The sequence below is a fragment of the Macaca thibetana genome, chromosome 10 (assembly GCF_024542745.1).
Source record: "Macaca thibetana thibetana isolate TM-01 chromosome 10, ASM2454274v1, whole genome shotgun sequence".
NCBI classification, from domain to species: Eukaryota; Metazoa; Chordata; class Mammalia; order Primates; family Cercopithecidae; genus Macaca; species Macaca thibetana.
Window position 1 is genome coordinate 42632990 of NC_065587.1, and position 27177 is coordinate 42660166.

General features: G+C 49.7%; 2 protein-coding genes across 2 annotated transcripts in view; one reads left to right on the top strand and one right to left on the bottom strand.

Annotated features, from left to right (window-relative positions):
* The window catches only part of RBM38 (RNA binding motif protein 38), a 493989-nt gene that overhangs the window by 133267 nt on the left and 333545 nt on the right, over positions 1-27177 (bottom strand). The window lies entirely within an intron of this gene.
* BMP7 (bone morphogenetic protein 7) overlaps positions 13115-27177 on the top strand; it is a 99744-nt gene continuing 85681 nt past the window's right edge. Inside the window, exon 1 of the mRNA XM_050745289.1 lies at positions 13115-14064. Coding sequence (XP_050601246.1) covers positions 13647-14064 — 418 coding nt within the window. The 5' untranslated portion in view covers positions 13115-13646. The remainder of the gene's footprint in view (positions 14065-27177) is intronic.

Below are 27177 nucleotides of genomic sequence, written 5' to 3' on the forward strand. Positions count from 1 at the left end.
GAGCCACGGAGACAGAGGTCACTCCATGAGCCCCTGGGCACACTGTTGATAGGACTTCCCTGTTAGGGACTCCACTCTGAGTTGGGCATTGAGCCGTTTTGAGGTGGGTTTCTGACACTTGCACATGATAGATCTCTGACTTAATGTAACAGCTTGCGAAACACTCTACCCTCTCCTCCCTAATTAAAGACTGAGAATGTAATCCCAGCACTTTGGGAGGCTGAGGTGGGTGGATCACAAGGTCAAGAAATCGAGACCATCCTGGCCAACATGGTGAAAACCCATCTCTACTAAAAATACAAAAATCAGCTGGGCGTAGTGGCACACGCCTGTAGTCCCAGCTACTTGGGAGGCTGAGGCAGGAGAATCTCTTGAACTCAGGAGGAGGAGGTTGCAGTGAACTGAGATCACGCCACTGCACTCCAGCCTGGCGACAGAGCAAGACTCCGTCTCAAAAAAAAAAAAAAAAAAGGTATTGAGAAGTCTCGCAGTGAAGAAACGTGTTTCCCTTTCTGGAGCCCATCGTTTCTTAAACTTAAATACTTGACAGAAAGCCATTTTCCCTCACAACATGTGCAAACATTTTGATGAACAGGAGAAAGAGAGAGGGTCCTCGATGCAGTGAAACATTGAAGGGGTGGAGGTGATATTTGCAACACGAAACTCCTCTGGAAAATGGGGCTTCAAAGTGGCTCCTTGAAGCCAGACATAGAGAATTATCTAGATCAAATGTTCCTGTGCTGTTGTAGAACTTAGCTCCTGAGTAAGGAATTTTGTATCTACACGGGGCCATTTTCACAACACGACTTTTTTGAGTCACGTTCTGTTGTTTTATCTATAAAATTTCTGCCTCAGAGACAGGCCTGCTTTTTAAACACAGGGTGGTTTTATCTGCTCAGCCTGTTTATTGCTTCATGCCAAGAAGGCTTTCCGAAGTCACAGATGCCTTGAACCTCTAAGCAAGGGACTCAAAATGTCCACACTAGACTGATTTCTTTTCTCCCCTTAAAAAAATGGAAATAAAAGAACCAAATGTCTGTAAATTGAATTTTCTGGTTATAATGAGGTGGTTCCCACCCCCAACCCCCAGCAAATTCCTACATGGCGTTTGGGGATGAAAGAATATTACCCCATAAAAACAAAATCAGGGCTCCAGTGCCAGAGATGTGGAGGGTTGTAAGGAGCCATGGTTTACGGTGGGGTCCAGGGAAGGGAGGTGGTGGTGGCTTGAGGTGTAGGGTAGCTTCTACCCTTCACTGGAGCCCTAAAGAAAAACCCTGGACTTGGTATCTAAACAGCAGCCTTAGGAAATGGTCTGGGTCTCAGGTGACCACGATCTTTTGCAAACTCTTTGATGTCTGGGAACATCATGTTTCCTGGTTTTGCAGATGCAGGCAGCTCACTGGGAGCTTGTTGGGAGCAGAGGTGGGTGGAGCAGAAGTCTGGCTGAGGAGGGACACTGAGCCTTGGAAGAGGAGAACAGACCAGGGCCAGCAATGCCCATGTGTGGAGACTCTGTTCAGGGACAGGGGCCCCAGCTGGAAGTTGGGTCGCAGTTCTTTGGGCTGTGAGAATTGGGCACCAACTTGAGTCACCCCAAGGAATGTGGTGGGATCATAAAGACACCTGTGGGGAACCATCAGCTCCAGGAAAAGCCGGAGTTAGGAGGGTCTTCTGGAGCCAAGCATCCCAGATGCTCTTGTGGTCACCGCAGGGCCTTTGTCCCCACCGTTGCCTCTGCCCACAGTCCCCTCCCCCTACTCCTCCTAGGCCTGGCTTTAGAGACCGCCCCTCCTCAGAGAGGCCTTCCCACCCTCTGCTCTCAGCCTCTCACTGGGCTTTCTTTTTCTCCATGGCACTTGTCAGTCACTCCTGCTTCTCGTCCATCTCCCCTAACTAAAATACCTGTGTGAGACGTCTTGAATATCTTTCCACTGCTACTGTCTCATGGTCTGAAAGAGACTATCACATGGTGGGAATAAATTAATATATATGTGAATGAATCAATGAACGAATAAAATTTCAGGGCTGCTGGGTACAGTTGCTGAGAGTGTGTACTGCACAACTCCAGAGGTCACCGTTGTCAAAGGCAAGAATAGGAATGTTGATCCCAGAGTGCACAGTGTACAACCTACACTACTGGACCCCAGTGGCCTGAGCTCCTTTGTAAGGCAAGCTTGCTCACCACCCCTCATGGCTACACTCTCTACCTCTTGACCTGGCCTTACTCCTGTAACCTCGTTTTCTCTGGATTTCCTATTTCAAATACCCAAGGAAGTGAATCTGATAACTCTGGATAGCTGTCTTGCCTCAAGCCATGTCATTGGTCACTCTGGGCAGCTTGGAGTAATAGCCTTCACATGACATCCTCTATCCTGATTTTTTCAGGCTGGGGAGGGGGCAAGGTTGCCTGTGGTGGTCACCTGTGTGTGCTGCCTGCCTGGACCCATGCAAATACTTCACACACAATGTCTCATTTTATCCCCACAACAAGCCAGCATATTTATTTATTTATTTATTTATTTATTTATTTATTTATATCTGAGATGGAGCTTTGCTCTTGTTGCCTAGGCTAGACTGCAATGGCATGCTCTCAGCTCACTGCAACCTCCTCCTCCAGGATTCAAGTGCCTCAGCCTCCCAAGTAGCTGGGATTACAGGCATGCACCACCACACCCAGCTAATTTTGTATTTTTTATTAGTGGGTTTCACCATGTTGGTCAGGGTGGTCTTGAACTTCTGACCTCAGGTGATCCACCCACCTTGGCCTCCCAAAGTGCTGGGATTATAGGCATGAGCCACTGTGACCGGCCAGGCAGCACTATAATTATACCTACTTTACAGGTGAGGAAATGGGCTCAGAGACTGCCGTCAGGCTGGCTGAATTAAAACATGGTTCCATTGCTTTCTGGCAGTGGAATTGATTAATCTGAGCCTCAGTTTCCTCATCTGTAAATTGGGCACAAAAATATCTATTTCAAAAGAGTTGTGAGGATGAAATGAGGTGATGCAGATAACTGAACCGGGCGTCTAGACTATTAGCCGTCGTTGGTACTGATGTCTGTTGGTGTGCTGTCCTTCCCTCCGACTCGGAAGTGCTTGATGCCACTGTCTGCAGTGATGCTGCAGGTGGGAGGAGCTTGCATGTGCTCTGAACACATGACGAAAATGAAAAAATTTGTTTTTTAGGGTTTGTGTTCTGAGGCTTAGTTGTCTGGGGCACGAGTGCTTGAAGAAGAGAAAAGCTCCCCGGGATGCTTGCGCACGTGCTCCGGCAAGTCTGCATCTGACTCTCAAGGCTGTTTTGTCACCTGATCTCCCAGTGACTCTGAGATGTGTGATGAGTGCGGCTCAAGGAGTGGGGAGCTCAGGGACATGCCTACTGCCACTCAGCAGGTGAGTGACAATCCCGAGTCAGGCAGTATTCCAGACAGAAACTAAGACGTGCTCGCAGAGAGTTCATTCACTCATTCAGCAAATATTCACCGAGTATCAGCTACATATGGGACACTGTTGTGAGCTCTACTCATGGTAGTGAACAAATCAGACCAAAACACATGCCCACATTTCCATGGCAGGAGAGAGACAATGAACAAATGAACATGTAACTGTTGTATTTCAGGTGGTGGTGGTAAGAGAAAAAGAAAACATGGGTTGCTTCTGATAGACGGGCAAGGGAAAACGTCAGTGGTGAAATATTTGAGCAGAGACCCAGAGGAGGTGAAGGAGGTGAATATCAGCATGAGCCTTCCAGGCAAATGGCCCAGCAAGTGCAAAGGCCCTGAGGCTTTTGCAGAACCAAGGACACAGCTGATGCGTCTTGCTTTATGCATAAAAGCTCTTAGTGTAGAATTGCCAGATAGAATACATGGTGAGAGGTTAAGTTTGCATTTCAGATAAACAAAGGCTCATTGTTAGTATAAGTATGTCCTGTGCAACTTGGGACATATTTATTAAAAAAAAAATGAGTCATTGTTTATCTGAAATTCAAATTTAACTGGATATCCTATATTTTTTATTTGCCAAATCTGGCAACTCAACTCAGTGGTTTGTTATCATGTGAGCTATGGAAATAAAAATCTCAGGCTGGCTTTCCAGGGGCAACTGACTGGGTGAAATAGGGGATCAGAATTGGGTCATCCAGTTTGAATGCTGGCTTTGTCATTTGTTAGTCATGTTTCTTGGCCAAGTCCTTTGACCCCTGGGCCTCCATATCTTCATCTGTGAAATGGGAGATACTGCATCCAATTTCAGGGTGATTCGAAGACAAGAGCTAATCAGCAAAGCTTGGACATCAGATAGCTGTGTCACTCACGCTCACTCTTATTAGTTGTTTATATTATTTATTGTTTATATTATTATATTGTTTATATATTGTTATATTAGAGCATCATATGTAAGATGAGCTCAAATCTGTTCGTCTTCCCATAAGATCTTTTCACATGAGTTGGGACTAACCTGTTATATTTAGAGTAATGGTTTACCAACAGGGAGGCAATAAAGATAAAACTCGAAGTAAAAGAAAGAACACATTTTTCGGCCGGGCGCGGTGGCTCACGCCTGTAATCCCAGCACTTTGGAAGGCCGAGGCGGGCGGATCACAAGGTCAGCAGATCGAGACCATGGTGAAACCCTGTCTCTACTAAAAATAGAAAAAATTAGCCGGGCGCAGTGGCGGGCGCCTGTAGTCCCAGCTACTCGGGAGGCTGAGGCCGGAGAATGGCGTGAACCCGGGAGGCGGAGCTTGCAGTGAGCCGAGATTGCGCCAATGCACTCCAGCCTGGGCGACAGAGCGAGACTCCGTCTCAAAAAAAAAAAAAAAAAGAACACTTTTTTTTTTTAAATGAGCAGAAACACAGTGAAGGAGGTGAGAGAAGGATGAAAACAACAGAGATGGAGAGAAGCACGACGTGGGGTGGTGAGGAGTTCCCAGGACTCTGGGAGCCAGGAGCCCAGCCTAATCCTAGCTCTGCCCTGATTCACTGTAAGACTTTGGGTTCAACAGTTTCTCTTTGGGTGTCAATTTCTCTGTCTTCAAGATGAAGGAATTGAACCACATGTCTGCAGGACTTTTGTTGTAATGGACTGGAAACTCAGTACACAATGGCTTAAGCTGAACAGTCCTGGGTGGGGCTGGCTTCAGGGATAGTGGGCTCCAGGGACTCACTGATGCTGTCGGTCTCCTGCCTCCTCTTGTTTTACTGTCCTGTGGCTTCTCTCACAGGGCAGGCTCTCCCTGAAGGGAGGGAAGATGACTGCCAGCAGCAGCCGCTGACCTAGCAACCCCAGTGGGAGGAAAGACCCCTTTTCCTGGTAGTTCCAGCAAAAGTTCTAAAGTTGAATCTCACTGACTTAGATTAGGTCACATGACTCCTGAACCTATCGCACGTGCATCTCTGATTGACCAGGCTGGGTCACGTACCCACCTGAATTTTAGAGAAGAGGATAGTTCAACCTGAAATACAGGGACTGACAGTGAAGAAGGGACATTTCCACTGAGGAAAACAGAGGAAATCTTGGCCAGGCACAGTGGCTTATGCCTGTAATCCCAGCACTTTGAGAGGCCAAGACAGATGGATTGTTTGAGGCCAGGAGTTCAAGATCAGTCTGGCCAATGTGGTGTAACCCTGTCTCTACTAAAAATACAAAAATTAGCCAGGTGTGGTAGTGCACGTAGTAGCTGTAATTCCAGCTACTTGGTGGGCTGAGGAGGGAGAATTGCTTGAACCCAGGAGGCGGAGGTTACAGTGAGGTGAGATTGTGCCACTGCACTCCAGCCTGGGGACAGAGGGAGAGTCTGTCTCAAAAAAAAAAAAAAAAAAAAAAAGAAAACAGAAGAAATCTTTGCAGAAGAAGGAGAAAAGGCAGGGGTCTCAAATTAGGTGGGCTTCCAAAGTGTTTTCTCTGAAACCCTGGGAGCAGAGAAAATGGTAGTGAAAAGAAACCAAGCCTGGGGGCTCTGGGCCCCTGCTGGGATCATCTGATAAAAGGCAGGGTGTCCAGTCCGATTTGAACTTCAGATAAATGACGAGTGAATTTCAGTATGAGTATATTTAATACATATACTCCAATATAATGGGATATACTCATACTAAAATTCATTCACTGTTTATCTGAAATTCAAATTGAACTGCACACCCTATATTTTTTTGCTAAATGTGGCGACCCTAGTCCCTCCCCTGCCCTATTTAACCAAAGAAGCTCTGTTTCTATTTTCTGTGTCGAGCCTGTGTGGAAAACTTCCTTGACCAAAAGTTTTAGCTGCGGAACAAAAGAGAAGGCCTGTATCCTTTTAACTGACATGGTTGCCATGCCGTCTCCAGCTCCCCAGTGCTGTATCCAGCAGGGCTCCTGGCTGCAGGCAACAGAAACCAGCTTGGGCAGGCTGGTGCAGAAAAGGAGTCCACTAGAGGATCTTAGAGGCTCACAGAACCCCTGGGAGGGCCAGAGAACCAGGCTTCGGGGCTCTGTAGTTGGGACACGGCCCCAGATCACTCTGCAGAATGGTCTGGGCCTGCGCTGATAGCTTCTGGGGTCGGTGCCTCTGACTGACTGAAACTTGGTCACCTGTCAGGGCTCTGGCTGCAAAGCAGGCGAGACAGTGCTTTTCTGGATATTCACCAGATGGGGCATCCTCAACCATAAGAGAGGGCTCAGATCTAGCTGGGAGGAGGGAGATGCTGAAAAGCAGGAGCAGTGAACCCTCACTCCTGCTCTTGCAGATGGAATTCTGGTTTTTGATGTTTCTGGGGAGACGGGGAGTTTATCAGATCAGTCACCAGGGGCCAAACAGCAGAGTTTTGCTGGGAAGGGACTCTGGGGAAGGTTAGGGTCAGAGTTTGCCTAAAGGGGCCGACAGTTCCAGCCTTTTCAACCACTGGCTCAGTAGTCCTCAAATCATGAATTCAATGGAGCTGTCTTGAAATGCACCATCCTTGGTGGTCCTTTGGTTTGGGTGATGGGTTGTGGGAGTCTGGGCACATCCTCCAGACACAGCAGAGCCCTTTATGAGACCAGGGGCAAACCAGATTCATCGAATCTGACTGGTAGATGTGTCTTCTTTGGTCTAATGACCAAAACGAGTTCAGTTGGTTGCCAATAGATAAACATTGAGAGATGTCACCACTCAAACTCAAGTTTCTAGCTTCTCTGGAAAATTAGAACTATCTGGTGATGTTGGAATCAAATTTCTGGATGGCATCACCCATGGGCATGTGGTTTCCAGTTCACCCCAGTCTGCACCCCTCCTTACTTATCCAGGCCAGTGTCTCCTGCCACCTGTCGCTGCGTCTGTGCTCATGATTGCCTTTCATTAAATTAAGAGGAAGGGAAATATTCCTTGGGCCTCACATTGCATCTCTGTATTTATGTTACGTGGCAGGTGCCCATTGGCTTTTGAGTGCGTGACTTCTGCAATAAAGGAGGAATTGAAGACGGGCTCAGAGGTATGTTCCTCAAACACTGATAGGGCATCTACTGTGTGCAAGGCCTCCATGGGCACTGGGAGGTCCATCCAGGACTGAGACAAACCCTGTGTTTTGGTGTACCTCAATGTTTAAGGACTTAGGTCCTGGAACAAGATAGCCGGTGTCAGAATTCTGATTTTACCATTCATTCACCATCGGTGTGGCTTCGGGCGGGTTCCCTCAAGTATTTGAGCCTCAATTTCCTCATCTGTGAAATGGGGATAATACTAATAAAAATAATACAAGGTAATTGGGAGAAGTAATGAGTTAATTTAAAAAGACAGCCGGAATCACAGATAATGAAGTTTTAATTTGAAGCCCCAGTTGGTCAGCTGTAACTTCAGAAATCTAGAGCCCTGATCATCAACATACAGTCTGAAGACCACAGCCTCTGAGCCCCCAGGAGCTGATGAGGAGTGCAGAATCTCAGCCCACTCACACTGGCTGTGTGGGAATCTGTGTTCTAGCAGACCCCCAGCGGATTCATATGCACAGTTGGGTTGGAGAAGTGTTGCTTTACGTTAAAACAAGGAAGGAAGGGGCTGCTCTCAGGTCACTGAACGTTCACTGATGCTTAAAGGCCTGTGCTGTGTAGACAGATGTGGCTTTGGATCCTGGCTCCATTACAGATTGGCTGTCTGACTTTGGGCAAGGTGCTTTCTGGACGTTGGTCCTCCTTCTCTGCCATGTGAGGAGCAGAACTAGCCTCTCCATGCAGTGAGGGGTTGCAGGTGATGTGGGCTTGGGCAGTGCAGGCTTAGCAGGTGTCCAGCAGAAGCAAGTGCTCCCAACAGGTGACAGGTCGGCCGCTCCCTGTCACGTTTTGGAAGGAGGAAAAGGCTACCTCTAATGCTGAACCAAGGATAGTTAGTGCTCAAAACCATACCAGACTTCCTCCAATCAAGGAAGAAATACAGCCTTGATAATAATAAACACTGCTTCCCCCTAGCTGGCTTCCAGATCCTAGAAATCCTGCATGGTATCAGCTTTCTCTAGAGTGTGTGTGTCGTCTGTGTTTTCCATTTGGAACTGTGGCCACTGCCATGTGTATTTAAGACTGATGGAAGACGTTTAGTCTCTCATTCTGCTGCTTTTAAAGTTGTGCAAAGAAAATCTCAGAGTGGGCAAATGTGAGGAGTCCAAGCCTCCCGTGCAATGAGAGATCTGCATGGGAGACAAAATTTCACCACAGGTGTGCTCTAATAACTTCCTCTGCAGGGTCCACCTCTCTGCACACAAGGATTTTCAAGCCTGTGCACGAGGCGGCTCTTGGCCTTCTATTCCTTGTTGGGGTTGGAGGTCCAGGTCATCTGGCCTTAGCCAGGTGGTGTGGACAGAGAGAGCCGCCCACTGGCTTCCTTGACTGTGCTCCCCAGGTAGCCCCAGGGCCGGCCGAACCTCCTCTAGGGCAGATGGATGAAGATGAGGTCCCCACCTCGCTGAACAATGTGTGTGTCAGCAGAATTCTTTTCTTCTTTTTACTGCCTTAGAGAGACACGCTGACTTGGTCAAAATCGCTTCGGCAAGATGTGACTGATGATGGAGGAAATGAAAACTCCTGGCCCAGCACTGGGAGGCCAGCAGGCGAGGGGCACGGACCCTGGGCCGGGGCCGCCTGACACAATAACACCCCTCACAATTCCAGGCCATCTTTCATCCAGCCAAAGGCGGCCCCAGGTGTGGAGCAGACTGGGGCAGATCGGATTACGGTCCTGGAGCCTAGTGCTGGGTGCCCTGGCCAGGGGAGCCACAACTGGGAGTGTGTGGGTGGGGGACTAGCTGCTGGGGAAATGAGATAGGCCCCAGGGAAGTCCCTGGGCCCGGCTGGCCTGCGGTGGGCCTGGGCACAATGTGAGGATCGGAATGCAGTGATGACCTTTCATCTCTAATGTTCCTTTCCATTCGCTCTCTCTTTTGCTCTGGTACTTTTGCTCTTGCTCTCAGAGTCAGGATACATTTGCTTTTCTCTGCTTGGCCAAAAAGCAGATCATCATGAAAAGTTTTGTTGTTGTTTTGTAACTCAGGAGGCTTTTCTGTTACCGTATTTTCCTTTTCATCCAGATGGTAACATAGTAACATTTATCAAGGGTTTTCTCTGTGTCCCAGGCACTGTGCAAAGCTCTTTCCATGAATTAACTTCTGAAACCTCACAGCGATCCCAGAAGACAGGCGCTATCAGTCCCCCATTTTACAGATGGGGGAACTGAGCTGTAGAGAGGTTAAGTCCCTTGCCCATGGTGCACAGCTGGAAGAGACAGAGCTGGAGTGTGAATGTGGGTGGGCAGGCTCCAGTGCCCAGGCTACCTCCTCCACACAAGATTTGCCCTCAGCAATCTCAAAGCCTTTTCTGGTGGTGGCCTCAGCTCCCAAACTGGCATCGAATGCACTCCCAGATGGATATTTCGTGCTTGCTGGTTTTCATTCATTCATTCATTCATTCATTCATTCATTCGGCATTCACTGAGGGGCTGGTGCAGTCTTGGGGATGCCTCTGGGGGAGGAAACAGGGAAAAGAAAGACCCCCTCCCCCAGCGTGGATCACAGGAAAGATAAGGCTAAATGGGGGTTTGTGGGAGTTCAGAGGAAACCTTATCTCTTGAGGTCTTGGATATGAAGGGCATGTTGTCTCTCCCTCTTGCATGAGAAAAGGTGGCATCTCGGAGGAAGGGTTTCTGGGGTGAGGGATCTGGGAGATGCCTTAGCTTGGCGCCTGCACTGGCGCCTGCATGGTCAGGCCTCAGTCAACCGGTCTCTTTAGGTGTTGGCTGTGCTTATTACTATTCATTCAACAGGTACTAATTGAGCACCTGCTGTGTGCCAGGCTCAGAATAGGCTCAGGTGAGATGCACAAAGAAGGGTAAACTAGAATCCTTGCTTAGACACTGACAGATCAGTTGTTTCATATGTAAATTGTAGCACCGAGACCTGCTGCCCCTGCCCCCAGCCTCACCTGCTTGTGAAGATCCCTCCAAAAGATTTGAGAGTAGATAAAAAGCAGAGACTACCGCTGAAGGGCAGGGCTGCTTTGGCTCCTTGTTATTTCAGACTTTGGAAGAAAGTGACCTCCTTTCTCTCTGCTGGCACTGGAGGTGGCGTAGCCTGCCCCTGGCAAGCCAGCGCTGGAGGGTGTATGCAGGGCTGGGGACTGACCCTGGTTTCTGTTCCCTTCTCTTTAGGGCTCAAGCACTTGCTATTCCTCCACCTGGGATGCCTTTCCCTGGAAAAGCCTGTCTCTTTCTTGTCTTTCAGAACTCAGGTCAGTGGCATCTCCTCCAAAAGCTCCCCTCCCCACCCTCCATCACCTCCACTTGTTTATCTGCCCCTCCCCCCCTCTCCCCCCGCCCCCCCGACTGCCTGTCAGTTATCACAGGCTGAAGTGACCCATGTTCTCCAGTTGCACACTCTCAGATGGATCCTGGATGACTGTGGCACTACTGCAGTTTCCCCAGTGGCCCTGGGGTAGGATTCCTGCACACCACGATGCCCACCTTTCCCTCTCCCTCCTGCATGTCCTCCTCTGCCTGGCTTCTGAATTGTTTCCAGAGAGAGTGATGGACAAGACCTGCCTCTCCTCCAGTCCCTGACTCTTATTTGAGGCTCTTGCTTTGCTTCCCTGGCCTGGAGGCCGCGGCTCCTTGATGGAGTCCGCCATGTGGGTTCGCTTATGGCCGTGTCTTCCTGCTCAGCATTGTGCTTGGCCCCAGGACTGGCCACGTAATATCTGGGTCAGGTGCAAAATTAATACGGGGCAGGGGGGACTTTGTTCATAGGTGATTTAGAACTGCATATGGTGACCCCAGAGTAGGAAACCAAGTGTGGGGCCCTTGAGAGCTGGGGGGCCCTGTACGACTGTCCAGGTTGCAGGCCCCACAGCTCCCCACCTGATATCCTGTGCTCCATGCTTGTCTGTTGAAGGAAGGAGTGAATGGATGAAGACCAGGTGGTGGGGGTGGTTTGAGGACCTTGCCTGGTGGGTGGGCAGAGGCCCCTCCCTGGCATGGGGGCTCAGGACCTGTTACATCTCACAGCCTGGGGCCTATGTATAAATGGCCAGGACCTGCAGGCTGGCATGGGGGCTCGGAACCTGTTCCATCTCACAGCCTGGGGCCTGGGTGTAAATGGCCAGGACCTGCAGGCTGGTATCTTTCTGCTCCTTGCCTGGCCTCTGGCCTCCCCTTTCTCTACCCATGTGGCTCCTCAGGCTGCCATCTAGTCCAAAAGCCCCCAAGGGAGACCCAGAGGACCACTTGGCCAAACTACTTCTGCTCCAGAAAACTGTCGAAGACCATAATTCTCTTCCCCAGCTCTCGTGCTCCAGGAAGGACAGCCCCAAAGTGAGGCTTAGCCAGAGCCCCTCCCAGACAACCCCCCTGCCCCCACCCGCTTCCCTAACCTCAGCCCTTCCCAGTTCATCCCAGAGCCCCTCTGGGGATCCTTTCTCACCCAGCCCCAGCAGGGGAAAGAGACAGGATGAAATTTTACCCTGCTGCCCTCACTGCCACTCTGGGTGCAGTAATTCCCTTGAGATCCCACACTGGCAGAGGGACCAGTAGGTTCTGAGTGGTCTGGGGACTCCCTGTGACAGCGTGCATGTCTCAGTATTGATTGAGGGATGAATAGATGAGGAGAGGCAGGAGAGGAGGCTGATGGGGAGGTCTCAGGCACAGACCCTTGGAGGGGAAGAGGATGCGAAGACCAGCGGCTGGCTCCCCAGGCACTGCCACGGGGAGGGCTGATGGGAACCCCTAGTGGTGGGGCTGGGGTGTCTGGTCTCAGGCTGAGGGGTGGCTGGAAAGATACAGGGCCCCTTAGAGGAGAAAGTGGGAAGAACCCCCCAGCTCAAACGAAGTTCACTTATTCACTCAACAAATCGTGATTGCGCAGCCACAGTGGCTACCAGGCGCTGGGTTCAAGGCACTGCGGGCACCAGAGCTGCGGAGAAGATCGCTGGTCCTGGCCTCAGTGCGCTGGGCGTCTAGCGGGGATAAGAAGGCAATAAAGAAGGCACGGAGTAACTCAAACAACAATTCCAGACAGCAAGAGAAATTACAGGAAAGAAAACAAATGTACGTGGGGGTGAGGCGAGGAAACAACCTCAGCTTGGCAGGTCTTGGAGGTCTCTGGGAGAAAGCAGGGTCTGATGGGGGGCGGGAGGCGGTGAGCCGGGAGCCGTCCAGGCGGAGGGAATGGCGAGCGCAGAGACAAGCTGGCAACCGGTTCAGAGAGGCGCGGAGGGGTCAGCGTGGCTGGCTTAAAAGGAGACGGGGACTGAGGGGCAAGACCGCCTCAAGGGTCACCGCTTCCAGGAAGCCTTCTATTTCCGCGCCACCTCCGCGCTCCCCCAACTTTTCCCACCGCGGCCCGCAGCCCACCGGTCCCGTTCGGGCCGCCTTCCTGGTCCGGACCGCGAGTGCCAAGAGGGCAGGGCCGGCTTGGATTCCTCCAGCCGCATCCCCGCGACGTCCCGCCAGGCTCTAGGCACCCCGTGGGCACTCGGTAAACATTTGTCGAGCGCTCTGGAGGGAATGAATGAACCCATTGGGCACAGCTAGGGGGAGGGCGGGGCCGAGGGCAGGTGGGAGGCCGCCGGCGCGGGAGGGGCCCCTTGAAGCCCGTCCTCCTCCTCGTCCTCCGCCCAGGCCCCAGCGTGTACCACTCTGGCGCTCCAGAGGCGGCCTCTTGTGCGATCCAGGGCGCGCAAGGCTGGGAGAGCGCCCCGGGGCCCCTGCTCTCCACGCCAGAGGTTGGAAGAGGGTGGGTCGCCGCCGCCTGAGGGCGAGAGCGCCAGAGGAGCGGGAAGAAGGAGCGCTAGCCCGCCCGCCTGCCTCCTCGCTGCCTCCCCGGCACTGGCTCTCTGGACTCCTAGGCTTGCTGGCTGCTCCTCCCACCCGCGCCCGCCTCCTCACTCGCCTCTTCGTTCGCCGGGGCTGCTTTCCAAGCCCGGCGGTGCGCCCGGGCGAGTGCGGGGCGAGGGGCCCGGGGCCAGCACCCAGCAGGGGGCGGGGGTCCGGGCAGAGCGCGGCAGGCCGGGGAGGGGCCATGTCTGGCGCGGGCGCAGCGGGGCCCGTCTGCAGCAAGTGACCGAGCGGCGCGAACGGCCGCCTGCCCCTTCTGCCACCTGGGGCGGTGCGGGCCCGGAGCCCGAAGCCCGGAGCCCGGGTCGCGCGTAGAGCCGGCGCGATGCACGTGCGCTCGCTGCGCGCTGCGGCGCCGCACAGCTTCGTGGCGCTCTGGGCACCCCTGTTCCTGCTGCGCTCCGCCCTGGCCGACTTCAGCCTGGACAACGAGGTGCACTCGAGCTTCATCCATCGGCGCCTCCGCAGCCAGGAGCGGCGGGAGATGCAGCGCGAGATCCTCTCCATTTTGGGCTTGCCCCACCGCCCGCGCCCGCACCTCCAGGGCAAGCACAACTCGGCGCCCATGTTCATGCTGGACCTGTACAACGCCATGGCGGTGGAGGAGGGCGGCGGGCCCGGCGGCCAGGGCTTCTCCTACCCCTACAAGGCCGTCTTCAGCACCCAGGGCCCCCCTCTGGCCAGCTTGCAAGATAGCCATTTCCTCACCGACGCCGACATGGTCATGAGCTTCGTCAACCTCGGTAAGGGCAGGCGGGGGTACGCGTGTCTGTTCGGGGGCACTTTGAAACCGGGAGGGAGGGAGCCGCTTCTTCTATACAGCCCGCCCAGCTTTCTGCTCCTGGTTGAAATCGCAGTGCCTGCCCGAGGGTCTCCCACCCACGGCCCTATGGCTCCCAAGCTGTGTGCGCCTCCAGGTCTGGCGCGCTGGGCTCGGTGGGCCTGTGGGGGTTACTGGGAAGGAGGGATCCTCGGAAGTCCCCTCCATGTTACGCCGCCGGCCGCATCTCTGGGACTGGAGGCGCCGGCCGTTCAAAGCGCGGGGCTTGGTCATGTGAGCTGTCCTGGGCTGGCGCGGCTCGCGCTACCTGGATGTAAAGGGCCCTTCCCGGCGAGGCTGCCTTCCCGCCCTTCCTGGGCCCCTCTCAGCCCTGCCTGGCCCTGGCATCTCGGCCGTCGCACTCCCTTACCCGCCCTGACAAGCCCTACCTGTCCCCTAGTGGTGCGCCCGCCTTAGCCTACCGCGCGCTCCGAACGCCTTGGGGCCCCTCTCCGGGCCGCCGGATGCCCCATTCTCTCTTGGCTGGAGTTGGGGAGCTTGCTAGTTTGCGTTCTTTTATTTTTTCTTTTTTTTCTTTCTTTTATTTTCTTTATTTTCTTTTTTTCTTTTTTGAGACGGAGTTTCGCTCTTCTTGTCCAGGCTGCAGTACAATGGCGCAATCCCTGCTCACCGCAACCTCTGCCTCCCGGGTTCAAGCGATTCTCGTGCCTCAGCCTCCCGAGTAGCTGGGATTACAGGCATGCACCACCACGCCTGGCTAATTTTGTATTTTTAGTAGAGACTGTGTTTCTCCATGTTGGTCAGGCTGGTCTCGAACTCCCGATCTCAGGTGATCCTCCTGCCTCAACCTCCCAAAGTGCTGGGAATACAGGCGTGAGCCACAGTGCCCTGCCTCTAGTTTTCTATTTTAAATATTTAGTGGTAGGTCTCAGGCCGGCAGAATCCATTTTCAGCATTTATCACGTGTGGCGCGCAAACCACAGGTTTTGGCGATTGGGTTGCGCGGGATCTCCGAGCTGACGCCGCGGGGGCGACTGGGGGTCCCGGTTTACGATTGGAGCCGCGACGACCCCGGGGACGCGAGCCTGGGGCTGCGGCGAGGGCCGGGGAGCTCCCCCTCCGTCTGCGCGCACTCATTCTCCAGACTTGCTCAAACTAACCCCCGGCAGCGCTCTGCGGGACTGATGATCAAATATTTGGTTTCCGAGATAACACGCCCGGATAGCGCTGTTTCCTGAGCGCTTTCATTCTACTTGTGTAACTTGCTGCGAAAACCCGAACCAAGTCAAGACAGCAAACTCACACCCACGGGCGCTGTGTCAACATGGAAATAATGATACTGAAGCCCCACGCTGGGCACCTGGGGCGTGGACTGGGGGCGCGGGGAAGCGCAGATCCGCCTTCATGCTTCCCCCTCCTGATAAGGTCCCTGGAGTTCCCGGGGAGGCCATTGTCTGTACTTAATAACCAAATCCAGCTAGTGAGCCAAGCTTCAGCGAGCAAGGGGTGGGAGGTTTAGATTCCAAAATACCTTCAAGAAAGTTTAAATTATACTAAGCAGCCAGTTAAGAGGGAAGCAGCAACATATGACCTGATTTAGAACCATCTCCAAGATGCATGAGGTGGAAAGAAGCAAGGTGCAGGTGAGTGGCCTGCATGTATGCTTTTGTGTATCATCGTGTCCTCCTGGAGGAAGACACCAGGAACTGGAGAGAGATTTTACTGGAGGGCTAGAGAGGTGGGGGCACAGCTGGGGCTTAGGGAGTGGGAGCTGGGGTCTAATGTTTCATTGTCTGCACTTCTGTATTGGTGATTTTTTTAAAAAAACAATGCGTATTTATTAACTATACCAAAAACTAAAGGAAAATTCCAAATACATACACACAAATAATGAACGCAGAGCTCTGTCGCCCTCCTGAAGCCTGGGGTTAGCCAAGGCCCTTTCTCTGGTGGGGGATTTATGGCATCTTCCATTCTGTTGGGTACCCTGGACTCCCACTGAATGTGCAGATCCCAGCGGCTGCCTTCAGAGCCTGGCTGGGGTCATTAAAAAGGTATTTGTAATCTCCGGCTTCTGTAGAAGGCCCTGCAAACCAAGAGCAAAAAAGCTGCCACTGCTTATGGGCCGGCGGTGTGGGCTAGGCCCCAGGGGCTCCCTGTCCCCCAGAGAAAGACCAGCTTGCTCGGAGGGTGCCTCTGGGAACCTTGGTGCTGGCTATTTGCTTCCCCCATGGCGGCAGGAGCAAGCTGGGACTTGTTTGGGAAGGCCACAGCTGGGTGGTTTTCCTCCTCTGGCTGTACACACACCTTTCAATCCATTTCTTTCATCTTGAAAGGACAAAGACCGGCTTGTCTGAGCCTCTTAATCAGTCAGGCTGGCTTTGGGCTTTGTGGGACCCTGACTTTCTCAGGTCTAGCTTTCTGGGACATCACTCCAAATTAGATGGCAGAGTGGCTTTTAACAGAGTGCACTGACCTTGTTTTCTTTCTCTCTCTGTCCCTAAACTCGAGGTCATTAGTTAGGTGAAGACCTGGGCTGCAGTTTGGCAAGACGCTTCCTGTAGATGCTTCTAATGTTGGCCTTTAATTTCTGCTAAGCAGCAGCACGGGAATAAATTGCCTGTGCCTTCTGTTCTGTTGTAGCCTGGAATTTCTCCATAGGAGGGACTTGGGGGTGGCAGTAGGGTTGAAGAGGGTTGGGGGGAGGTGTAGCAGACTTGTCTGGCCACTGAGTTTGCTGAGAAAGAACACTGCTATACTGTTTTTCCTTGGATTGCAAATCATGTTGATCTGTAGTATTCAGTTTTCTAAAGGTAAGTTTATTCTCACAATTTACAGAAGAGTGAGAAAATATCTCTAGCACATATCAAACCATTCCTTATTATTATGGTGGGACCTTGTCTGGGGGGGTGGGGCATGGGTGAGGATCTTGGCAGCCTCTGCTGCCCCTTCCCCCTGCACTGCATAGCTCTGCTGTCTTGCAGGCAGGCGGCCTGCGTACGCTGGGGGACCCCTGCCTGAATTCTGAAGGCTTTTGCAGACCTGGTGCGTTTATTCTTCCTTCTGTCTGCCGCCAAACTGGTTTTTGTTCCTGTAAGTTGTTCTTGGAATTCAACTTTTTTGCCAGGCTGAGCGGGATCTAAACTAGAGGGAAAACTAGAGGGGAATTTACGACAAAACCAGGTGGTGGGAATGAGGACTAAAGGCTGCACCTTATGACAAAGCCCAGCCTGTACCATAAAGCCCTGGGCAATGTGAGCTGAGCTGCCTGAGTGAGACTCCCATCTTCCCAGCCTGGGCCCCTTAAGTTCAATGGCAAGATTTGTAAACTGGTTTGGATTAACAACCCCAACTCCTCTGTGTAGACTTAATTTTGGAATTCAAAACAGCTACCCTCTCTTAAATAATCCCCAGGCAATGGCGATTCTGCCCACTGAATCGAGCCGTAGCCCGTTGCCGTTCCTTCTTTGGGAAGACCCAGCAGCTCTGTCAGGGATCTGCTAAAGTAGCCGGCTGGCACTAGGGCAGTGGAAGTCAGCATGTTTATCTCTGATCCAGGTAATGAAGGCATGAAATTTGTGTAATCTTTGAAGCTACATTGAAAAGAAGAGAAAGTTGGAAACCTATCATTACTGGAGTCAGCCTATGAAAGTGGCTTTTGTTACTGTAGCTGAAGAGCAGGGAGCAGGCTGTGCAGTTTGATTTTTGCTTTTATGCCATCTGGCTGTCCTTTTTGTTGACAAGTGTTTGGCATTAAGACCTCTCCCATTGCCCCTCAAGAGCGGTCCCTACCACTGTAGAGTATTAGAAAAAGATTCTGTTACAGTTTAAAAATTTCCTTCAGGGAGTGCTTCGCAAAGGGGAGCGTGGACTGCAGGCATTTGCAGCTGTAACCTGGCTTGTGTTAAAATTTGGAAGGGGCTGTTCCACATTCCAGCACTCGGAGCGCCGGCCCTCACTGGTGAGCAGCCAAAGGTTAATATAGATGTCACACAGCTCCCCCCTCTTTCTTTCTTTCTGCAGAGCGCCTTTGCTATAGGAGTGCACCAACAGCTGTGTTTTTCGTAACCCTTTCAAAATCACTTCTTTTAAACCTCATTTTCCTGCTTATATAAATCAAAGATTTTCCTCCACTTTTCCCAAGCATGTATGTGACCCAGCTTTGAACTTTTTTCATCTTCTATGTATTTTCCTTCTGGAATCAAGGCAGGGTAAGGCTGAAACCTGGATGCCAGCCTGGGTGGCTGTTTTTGGTTTTGGTTCCAGGGTTGTCATTCGGTAGTGGAGCGGTCCCCATGGAAGGGGTAACAGAGATGGCCTATTTGCAAATCAGTTTCAGGGCAACAAGAGGGATGACTCTCTGAATGCACAGAGAGAAGAAACTGCTTTTGAGATGCAGCCCCCTCAAGCTGCAGTTTGGGGCTTTACCATGGCGTAGTAGGCTATCAAGCCTTGGCCGAGATAAACACAGCTGGTGCACGATCCTCTGACCACCGGAATGCCTGTGATGTGAGCGAATATCACATGTCCGCTGAACTCAGAGACAAGTGATGACTTCATTCCAGGGAGAGTCCCATCTAAGTTGATTGATCACTCCTATCGCTTTAATATCTCCCCCTCATTTAGTAAGGTCATATTTGGCCCATTGCAAGAATCAGCGTGTCCCAAGTCTCCCCCATCTCCACCCTTCCCCGTCTGCCCATCCATGTAACCGGCTGAATATTTTGAATGGGGAGCCCTTTGCACCATGCTTCTGGCCACATGAATTCTTTCACGCTCACTCTTCAGGCTTAGCTGGGGGGCTGTCGGCACACTGTTTTCTTGGCAAGCCACTGCAAGGCTTCACCTTAATGCACTCTGACACTGTCACTGGGGTTAGGGCACAGGCGGGGATGTGTGGGACCTGTCATGTTATCGTCAGAAGGAATGTGCGGATTAGCCTTTACAGCATAGTGGTGGGAGAGCACTGCAGCTGTGTACACTTATTATAAAAGATTTAAGTCCCACTGGTAAAATCAATATATTGAATTGCACAACCCTCTGCTTTTAATTAGTTTAAATCAAATGCGCCGGTGCCATTTTGCCTCCTCTCGCCTTCATGGGGTGAGGAAATACCAATATTTACATAGAAACTGTTAATTTGTGGTGAAAATGATAACACATTTAGCTTTACACACTCAAATTGCTCCAGCCTGATGGATCCCAGATCAACGTGGGATTGAGCTGAGGAGATGACATCACCAGGAGCGGGGAGGAGACAACCGTGATGTCTGTTGCCTGGATCCTGGATTCCAGATGCAGGTGGACGTGTGTGTAGAGGCAGTGCCTGGGGATGCTGGTCCTTCAGAGAAGTGAGCCGGTTCTTTCTATTGCAGATCAGAAACAGTGAGATTTACCCACATCATCTAAAATCCTTTCTTGGAAGCATTCTTACAAAATTGCGAAGGGGACACTTGCTCTCGGGTCATTTTGAGCCTGTTCTCCCCGTCTGCAAGGGTCATTTGCGCTGGGCAGCTCAAGGCACGGTGCTTTATTTATTCCAGAGCTTCACATGCTTTTCTTTCCAATCCCTAAAACAGTTTATAGAGGAAGGGGGGTTTGTTCACTGCAAATGATCCCATGTACGACCGCGGCTATTATGTGAACCGTTTGGTATTAGCTGTGTGTTCAAGCTGGGATTGAATTTTCGCAGCAAATGGCATCCGACAAATAATATTTGACAAAAAAATGTGACTTGGTATTTCTTAATATGGAACAGATAGGTCATTTAAGCTTCCCCGGCAAAAAAATTTGCTCAAACCCGAACTGAAACGGCAATGCCAGGGAATACCAGGGCGGCTGCTGCGTATTTTTCCCTCTCCAAAGTGGAGTGTTTATGATTTGGGGGGATATTAGAGTGCATGAAGTTTGACACTTACGCGAAACTCAGGCGAGCATGTGCAGTACTGCCTTTTCAACATTTGTGTCGGAAGGCATGGTGGGGAGCCGCGCAAAGCCTGTGCTGATCCGCGTGGAGTGGATTGAATTAATGACAACTCCGAGAGCACCAGCTTTAGGGTAATTGCTTTATTGTTTTGGAGCCAGGGTGCTTATAATCCGGTTCCTGTGCAAACATGTTGAACGTGTGTTAATGCATTTCCAAACCAGAGCCTCTCACACAACCCTGCTTTTCATTAATTGATGTCGGTAGCATGGTACAGTATTTCAAAGGGCTGGCCAAGTATAAACTGTGTTTCCAATTTCCTTCCTTTCCTGTGTTTGGAATGCCAATGTTAATTTGTTCCCATGCAGGAGCGGGGGCTGCCAACCGCGGCTTTCTATAAAGGGCTTCACAGTGAAGGCTTCCAGCCCTCGCTGATGCTTGGGGCTGCCTGGCCAAGTCTCCTGACACTTTGCAGCTAATTCTGGGTGATATATGGAGTGAGGGGTTGGGGGCTTCACTGCCGTGTAACGGAAGTTCTTGGTGACAGCAGTGGGTGTGACTTGGCAAGGGAGGTTGGAACGGCATCCACAGTGATTCTCTTTAGACACAGCCTAAACCCATGTGTCTGTTTCCACGATGACTGCCTATTAGCTGTGTGACCTTGGGCAACTTACTTAACATCTCTGCATTTGTGTCCTCGTTTTATAAAGGCTGCAATAGAATCTCTTCCTCAACAGATTCTGAAGAAACAGAAATCATATCACTCACGTGCAGAGGCCATCACCTAGTAGGTGTACAACAAATGGTAGCTCTTGTTTTTACTGCTTTGGCCAGATGAAGATTTACATTGGTATATTAGTCCAAATTTCAGTTTTTAAGTACTTACTCTTAAAATGCTGAGATTAAACTGCCCATGTTGCTTTAAATGTCAAAAAAAGGATCTCCAGAGTGTGAATATGCACGCGCCTCCCTCTTTCAGAGATCACTGGAATTTGAATGAACGCACCAAACTTATTTGAGGATGAATAGAGTCTAAGGCTGAATCTTTCCCCCAATTTTAGCGTCTATGGTTATTTAATGATTTTACTACTTGGGAAACTGGAACTCAGTGAGAGGGTGTACTGGAACTCTCTGTAGTGCCTTTGCAACTTTGAATTAAAAATTAATTTCAAAATAAAATGTTTAATTTAAAAAATCACATTACTGAAGTATTTCTTCCCACTCCTTTCTGGAAGACGGTCAAAGTACAAATTGTCTTTCCCTTCAAGGGAGTGACAAGCCCAAAGCATTCATTAACAGAACTGCACAACTTCCCCACTTTTTATTGGAGCAGGTGCAAGGCTGCCCAAGGCTCCCGCAGCTGGGGTTAGGCTGCAACAACAAAGCCCTGTGTGAATTCAGCGTGTTTAGAAGCCTCTGGAGACCAGAGGACGAAAGAGAATGTCTCCAGGGCCAGATACTGAGGGGTGGCATTTCTCGCTCAAGACTTTCCGTAGATTCCCTTCAACTCTTTCTATACTGTTTGGAAAATCCGACTTACCAAGTATTAGGTTGCCCTGCATCTCTGAAGTCACGTGTTCTATCACATCTTTATCTCCCTGGAGTAGCTTTCAAGTTTCAGTCTTTCGTTGCCTGGCTTAATTAAATGTGGTCATGAATAAAAACTTGCACCATTTCCAAAATCGAGAACTTACATGTTTCTAAGCACTGGGTTTAGGCCTGCCCTGTCTTGTGCTTCCAGCCTCTCTTCTGCTTTCATGTAGTTTGGACTACATGAAAAAAAAAAAAAAAAAAAAAAAAGCTAAGCTCTTAGCATGACAGTTGGCATATAATGGTCCAAGTACTCATCCCCCTGGCAACTTACACACACAAAGGCAGGCAAGTGTGTTTTTTTTTGTTTTTGTTTTTGTTTTTTGTTTTTTGTTTTTTTGGTGGCTTGTGTTTTGGCCTTCAATAAAGGACACTTTTCTGTTTTGTTTTTTTTTTTTCAGACAGCCTTATTCTCCCGCCCATGCACAGCCTTGCAGAATTCTCATGGTATAGAAGGTGCTCAGATATTGGTTGTTTCTGTGCACGTATGGCATGAAGACAGTCTAAGCAGTCTCTTCTGAATGCTTTTGATCTCCAATTCCCACTACTACCTTTTCGGGTACATACCCTAAATAGTAATAAGTTGTCTAACTACTGCAGGATAGCTAGGATAGCTTGTACTTCATAAAACATAGACAAAAATAGAAATTTAAGTCGGAGACACTAAAGCTAAAGCAATACAAAATTTTGGTGTTAATATAAATTTTAGCTAATGAATCATTTTAATTTTAATTGTTAACAATCTTAATATACATTTAATTAAAACTTAATTAAATTTTAACATAATTTAATTAAGTTTGCAGTCGTGAAAATTTGCAAGGCAAGGGACTGTTCTTTGATGTTTTCAAAATCATGATTTGACAGTTTAGGATTACTGATCTAAAGGCCTGGTCCCAAATTTCGATGACCCTTCATCTGGTCAGTATACATGAAGTTATTGCGTGTGAAGAAACTCACAATCTGGGTGGGTTAAAAATCCCAGAAGTTTGTTTTTCGTTTGTATCAGGTTATAGCTCTATCATGGGTTCAGGGTTGCGGTGTGGAGTTCTGCACGTTGGTGGCAGCAGGGTCCCTGGGAGAGGCTTAGGTCCTCAGAATGTCACGAATAAGGTGCCAGAAGGAAAGACAATGTGAGCTGTGCCTTGGCTTTTAATATTTCTGTCTGGAAGTGACTTTCTAACTTCAACATTTTCTATTTTTGTGTATGTTTTATGAAGTACAAACTATCCTAACTAGTAGTTGTACAACTTATTTCTTTTCTTCTTTTCTTTCTTTCTTTCTTTCTTTCTTTCTTTCTTTCTTTCTTTCTTTCTTTCTTTCTTTCTTTCTCTCTCTCTCTCTCTGTCTTTCTTTCTTTCTTTCTTTCTCTTTCTTTCTTTCTTTCTTTTTTTGAGATGGAGTTTCACTCTTGTTGCTCAGGCTGGAGTGCAGTGGCGCAGTCTTGGCTCACTGCAACCTCTGCCTCCTGGGTTCAAGTGATTCTCCTGCCTCAGCCTCCCAAGTCGCTAGGATTACAGGCGCCTGCCACCATGCCCGGCTAATTTTTGTTATTTTTTATTTTTTTAGTAGAGATGGGGTTTCACCATATTGGCCAGGCTGGTCTCGAATTCCTGACCTCAGGTTTTATCCACCCGTCTCAGCCTCCCAAAGTGCTAGGATTACAAGTGTGAGCCACCTCACCCAGCCACAACTTATTTCTATTTAGGGTATGTACCCCAGAATTTACTCTTCCACCTGAAAGAGCTTCTGCTCACATTTCATGGGTGAAAGTGGGCCATGTGGCCAAACCTGACCCAAGGTGGGCAAGGAGATGATGATGCCACCACTTGCTCAGAAAGGCAAAGCACCAGAGAGTGTCCAGGAAATGGCACGGATGACACCACGCTATCATGGCTGAAGCATCTCTTACAAGATTCAAAGACAGAAATGTGAGAAGTAGGTTGTGGGGTGCGTTACTGAAACCAGACCTTCATTTTTCAACCCTACCTGTCATATATTTTTGTTGAAGCTAGTGAACTCCCATGATTGTCAGTTGGAATTTGCTTAACAATTATAATTGTAATGTATCTTTCCCTGCCTCCCAATGGGTTCCTCTTGCCTCCTCCCTCCTTGTGCTCCATTTTGGAGACTGATATTCTGGAAGCTTCCATCTCACTGAAGTACTCAATTGGTTTGACAAGAATAACATCTCTTTCCATTCCCACTTGTAAAATGACTTCCCTGTTTATGATTTGTCTTTCAGCAAGGGCAAGCTTCAGCTTTTGTCCAGTTCACTACCTAGAGAATTAAGGAGCATTACTCTGCTCCTGGCTAATGAGGTGACTGCTGGTGTTTCCCTGGAAGGTGCAGGTTATCACTTTGCCATGAAATCTTGTCCACAATGGAAGAGCTGCTTGCTTTCTCTCCTGGGCCTTAGAGACTTTCTGTCTTCCTTCCTTCCTTCCTTCTTTCCTTCCTTCCTTCCTTCCTTCCTTCCTTCCTTCCTTTCTTCCCTCCCTCCCTTCCTTCCTTCCTTCCTTCCTTCTTCCTTCTTTTTTTTTTTTTTTTTTTTTTTTTTTTTTGAGATGGAGTCTCTCATTATCCCCCAGGCTGGAGTGTAGTGGCATGATCTCCACTCACTGCAACCTCCGCCTCCCAGGTTCAAGCGATTCTCCTGCCTCAGCCTCCTGAGTAGCAGGGATTACAGGCTTCTGCCACCATGCCCGGCTAATTTTTGTATTTTTAGTAGAGATGGGGTTTCATGATGTTGGCCAGGCTGGTCTTGAACTCCTGACCTCAAGTGATCCACCCGCCTCAGCCTCCCAAGGTGTTAAGATTACAGGCATGAGCCACCACACCTGGCCCCCTAGAGACATTTCTTAGTCCAGGCAGGATCTTGCATGGCTGAATCTAGACATTAAAGTCAGAGACCCCTTCATCATCTAAATGCATCACTGAAATGGACTGTAGACCTCAGAGGGCTAAGATCTTTCTGTGTAGCAGCAATAGATTCAGAGTAGCCATCTTTCTGGGGCCCTCTTGCATTCTCTCAGCATTCTGCAAGGGAAGCAGTGTCATTTCTATTTTAGAGAGGAGGACGCCGAAGAGGCCCAAACATGCACAGCTAGGAAGTACGGGGCCGATATGTCTGTCCAGCTCCTGCTGGGTGTCGAGCTACCCATTCTTTCCTCCTGAACTGTGGGGTATCAAATAAGGAGTGGGGAGCGTGGAGGAGATGATGTTGAGACCATTAAAACAGAAGCCGAGCCCCTGGGCTTGACTGTGTGGTCCCGTGTTCTGATGAGTGACATAGAGATAAGCAGGCACACACCGTTCCCTTCTGTTATCCACCCTGCTTGTGATACCTTCCCTCTCCTCGGTCTTTATGGTTTAAAAATAATTGTCAGGGCAGAGGGCCCTGAGTGCCTGTGGGGGGCACCTACATGTGCCCCCTACCCCCTCCATGGGGAAATTCCAGAGCCAGCCAGAGATTGGTATTTTAATAGCAATTCCTCAAGATGCCATATAAAAAAGACCACAGAAATAGTCTTTTCCGTATGTGCCAGCATGCCTTTGTGTATGGTCTGTAATACTGTAAAGTCCCCAGAATCCAAATGCGCATGAACAGGGGATTCGAGAGAGAAGCAGGTGTAGCTCTGGGAGGGGATATGGAATGGAGTTACCCCAGCAGGGACTTCTTTTTTTTATTTTTTTATTTTTTTACTGTATCAATGTAGACTGGAAACAGTGTCAGAAGGAGAAAGCAAGTAGCAGAAGGATGTTTAGGATGTAACCGTTTGTTAATTACGCACACAGGCACCCCCAACCTCCCACACCAGGGCACCAACTCAAATTATAAATGTATTATTTGTGGGTTCATACACATTGCAGTAATACTGTGGACACATGTGCAGGAAGGACTCCCTACCTTCAGGGTGAGAGCTGCCCCTGGGGAGGAGGGAAAGGATAGTTGTGATGAGAGTTTCAAGTAAATTTCACCTATTTCTGTCAAGTTTTCTGTCTTTTAATAAGAAGAAACCAAAAGAGGCCGGGTGCAGTGGCTCACACCTGTAATCCCAGCACTTTGGGAGGCCAAGGTGGGTAGATCACCTGAGGTCAGGAGTTCGAGACCAGCCTGGCCGACATGGCGAAACCCTGTTTCTACTAAAAATACAAAAATTAGTGGGGTGTGGTGGTACATACCTGTAGTCCCAGCTACTTGGGAGACTGAGGCAGGAGAATCACTTGAACACGGGAGGCAGAGGTTGCAGTGAGCCGAGATCATGTCACTGCATTCCAGCCTGGATGACAAAGCGACTCTGTCTTTAAAAAAAAAAAAAAAAAAAAAAAAAGGAACCGAAAGAAAGTACAATGTGATGTCCTGGACTGGATCTTAGACCAGAACAAGGACATCTGTGGAAACACTGGTATAGTCTGAAACAAATCTGGAGTCGAATTGACAGTTACACAGCAACGTGAACGTCTTGGTTTTGTCAAATGTCCTGTGGTTGTGGAAGATGTTCACCCTGGGAGGACTGGGTGAAGGGTACTCAAGAATTCTCTGTACTAGCTTTGCAATGTTCTTATAAAGTTATTCTAAAATAAGAAGTTTATTTATTTTTTAAAGGAAGCAACTATGATGCAAGCTCTCATCATTTCTCTGTTATTGGTGCATGGATGTCCACGAGCTCAGCCACCAGCTGCTGTTTGTGGTGGTCCTGCCATTTCCAAGGCTGGGGGCAGGAGAGCCAGTCCCAGAGCCTGTTCAGTACGATGCCCCGAAGGCCAATAACGAATCAATCTACAGACCCATTAACACGACAGGGACTCAGCGAGTAAAAGAAAAACCCACAGGACAGTGCCCTGAGAACTTTAAAACTCTCTTTTCCTCATTCATAAGGTGCCCGATATAAAGCAGCTGTTTGTTTATGGTCAAGAAAGTGGGGGTAGGGTGGGAGCAGATCTGAAAGATCTTTCTATTTTCTTCTTGGTCCTGAATTTTGTAAAATGCCCCCTACTCCATTCCCCAATCTTCCCCCTTCTCAAGTTTCAGTTTTTGACTGACCTGACCTAACATTTCTTGAGAGAGAAGCCCTTAAAAATGGCAGCAGGGCCTCAGAACCTTCCAGGCTAGTAAATGTTTATGGGATGGAGGCACTGGTTGGTCATTTCCTTTAGGAGGAAACGATAAATGAAGCTACTTGCCTTATGCCTACTCAGACCCTGAGCTCCTAATTATCTTAATATACTGGCGGGAAGCAGGGATGGAAGGGGGGACCCAGAAATCTCTGCGCCTCTGGAACTTGGAAGCGCCCCTTTTTAGTACGTTTAGTGTACAGTTTCTCAGCCTGGGCACTATTGGTGTGTTTAAGCAGATAGTTCTCTGCTGGGAGCTGTGCTGTGTATTATAGGATGTTTAGCAGCATCCCTGGCCCTTCCCCCAGGATCTGACAACCAAGTGTATCTCCAGACATTGCTAACTGTACCCTGGGGGCAAAGTTGCCCCCATTTGAGAACCACTGGTTTAGGATAACTTGCCTCAACCCTGGGAATTCCTCTGGGAGCCTTAGCCTCAAACCCATT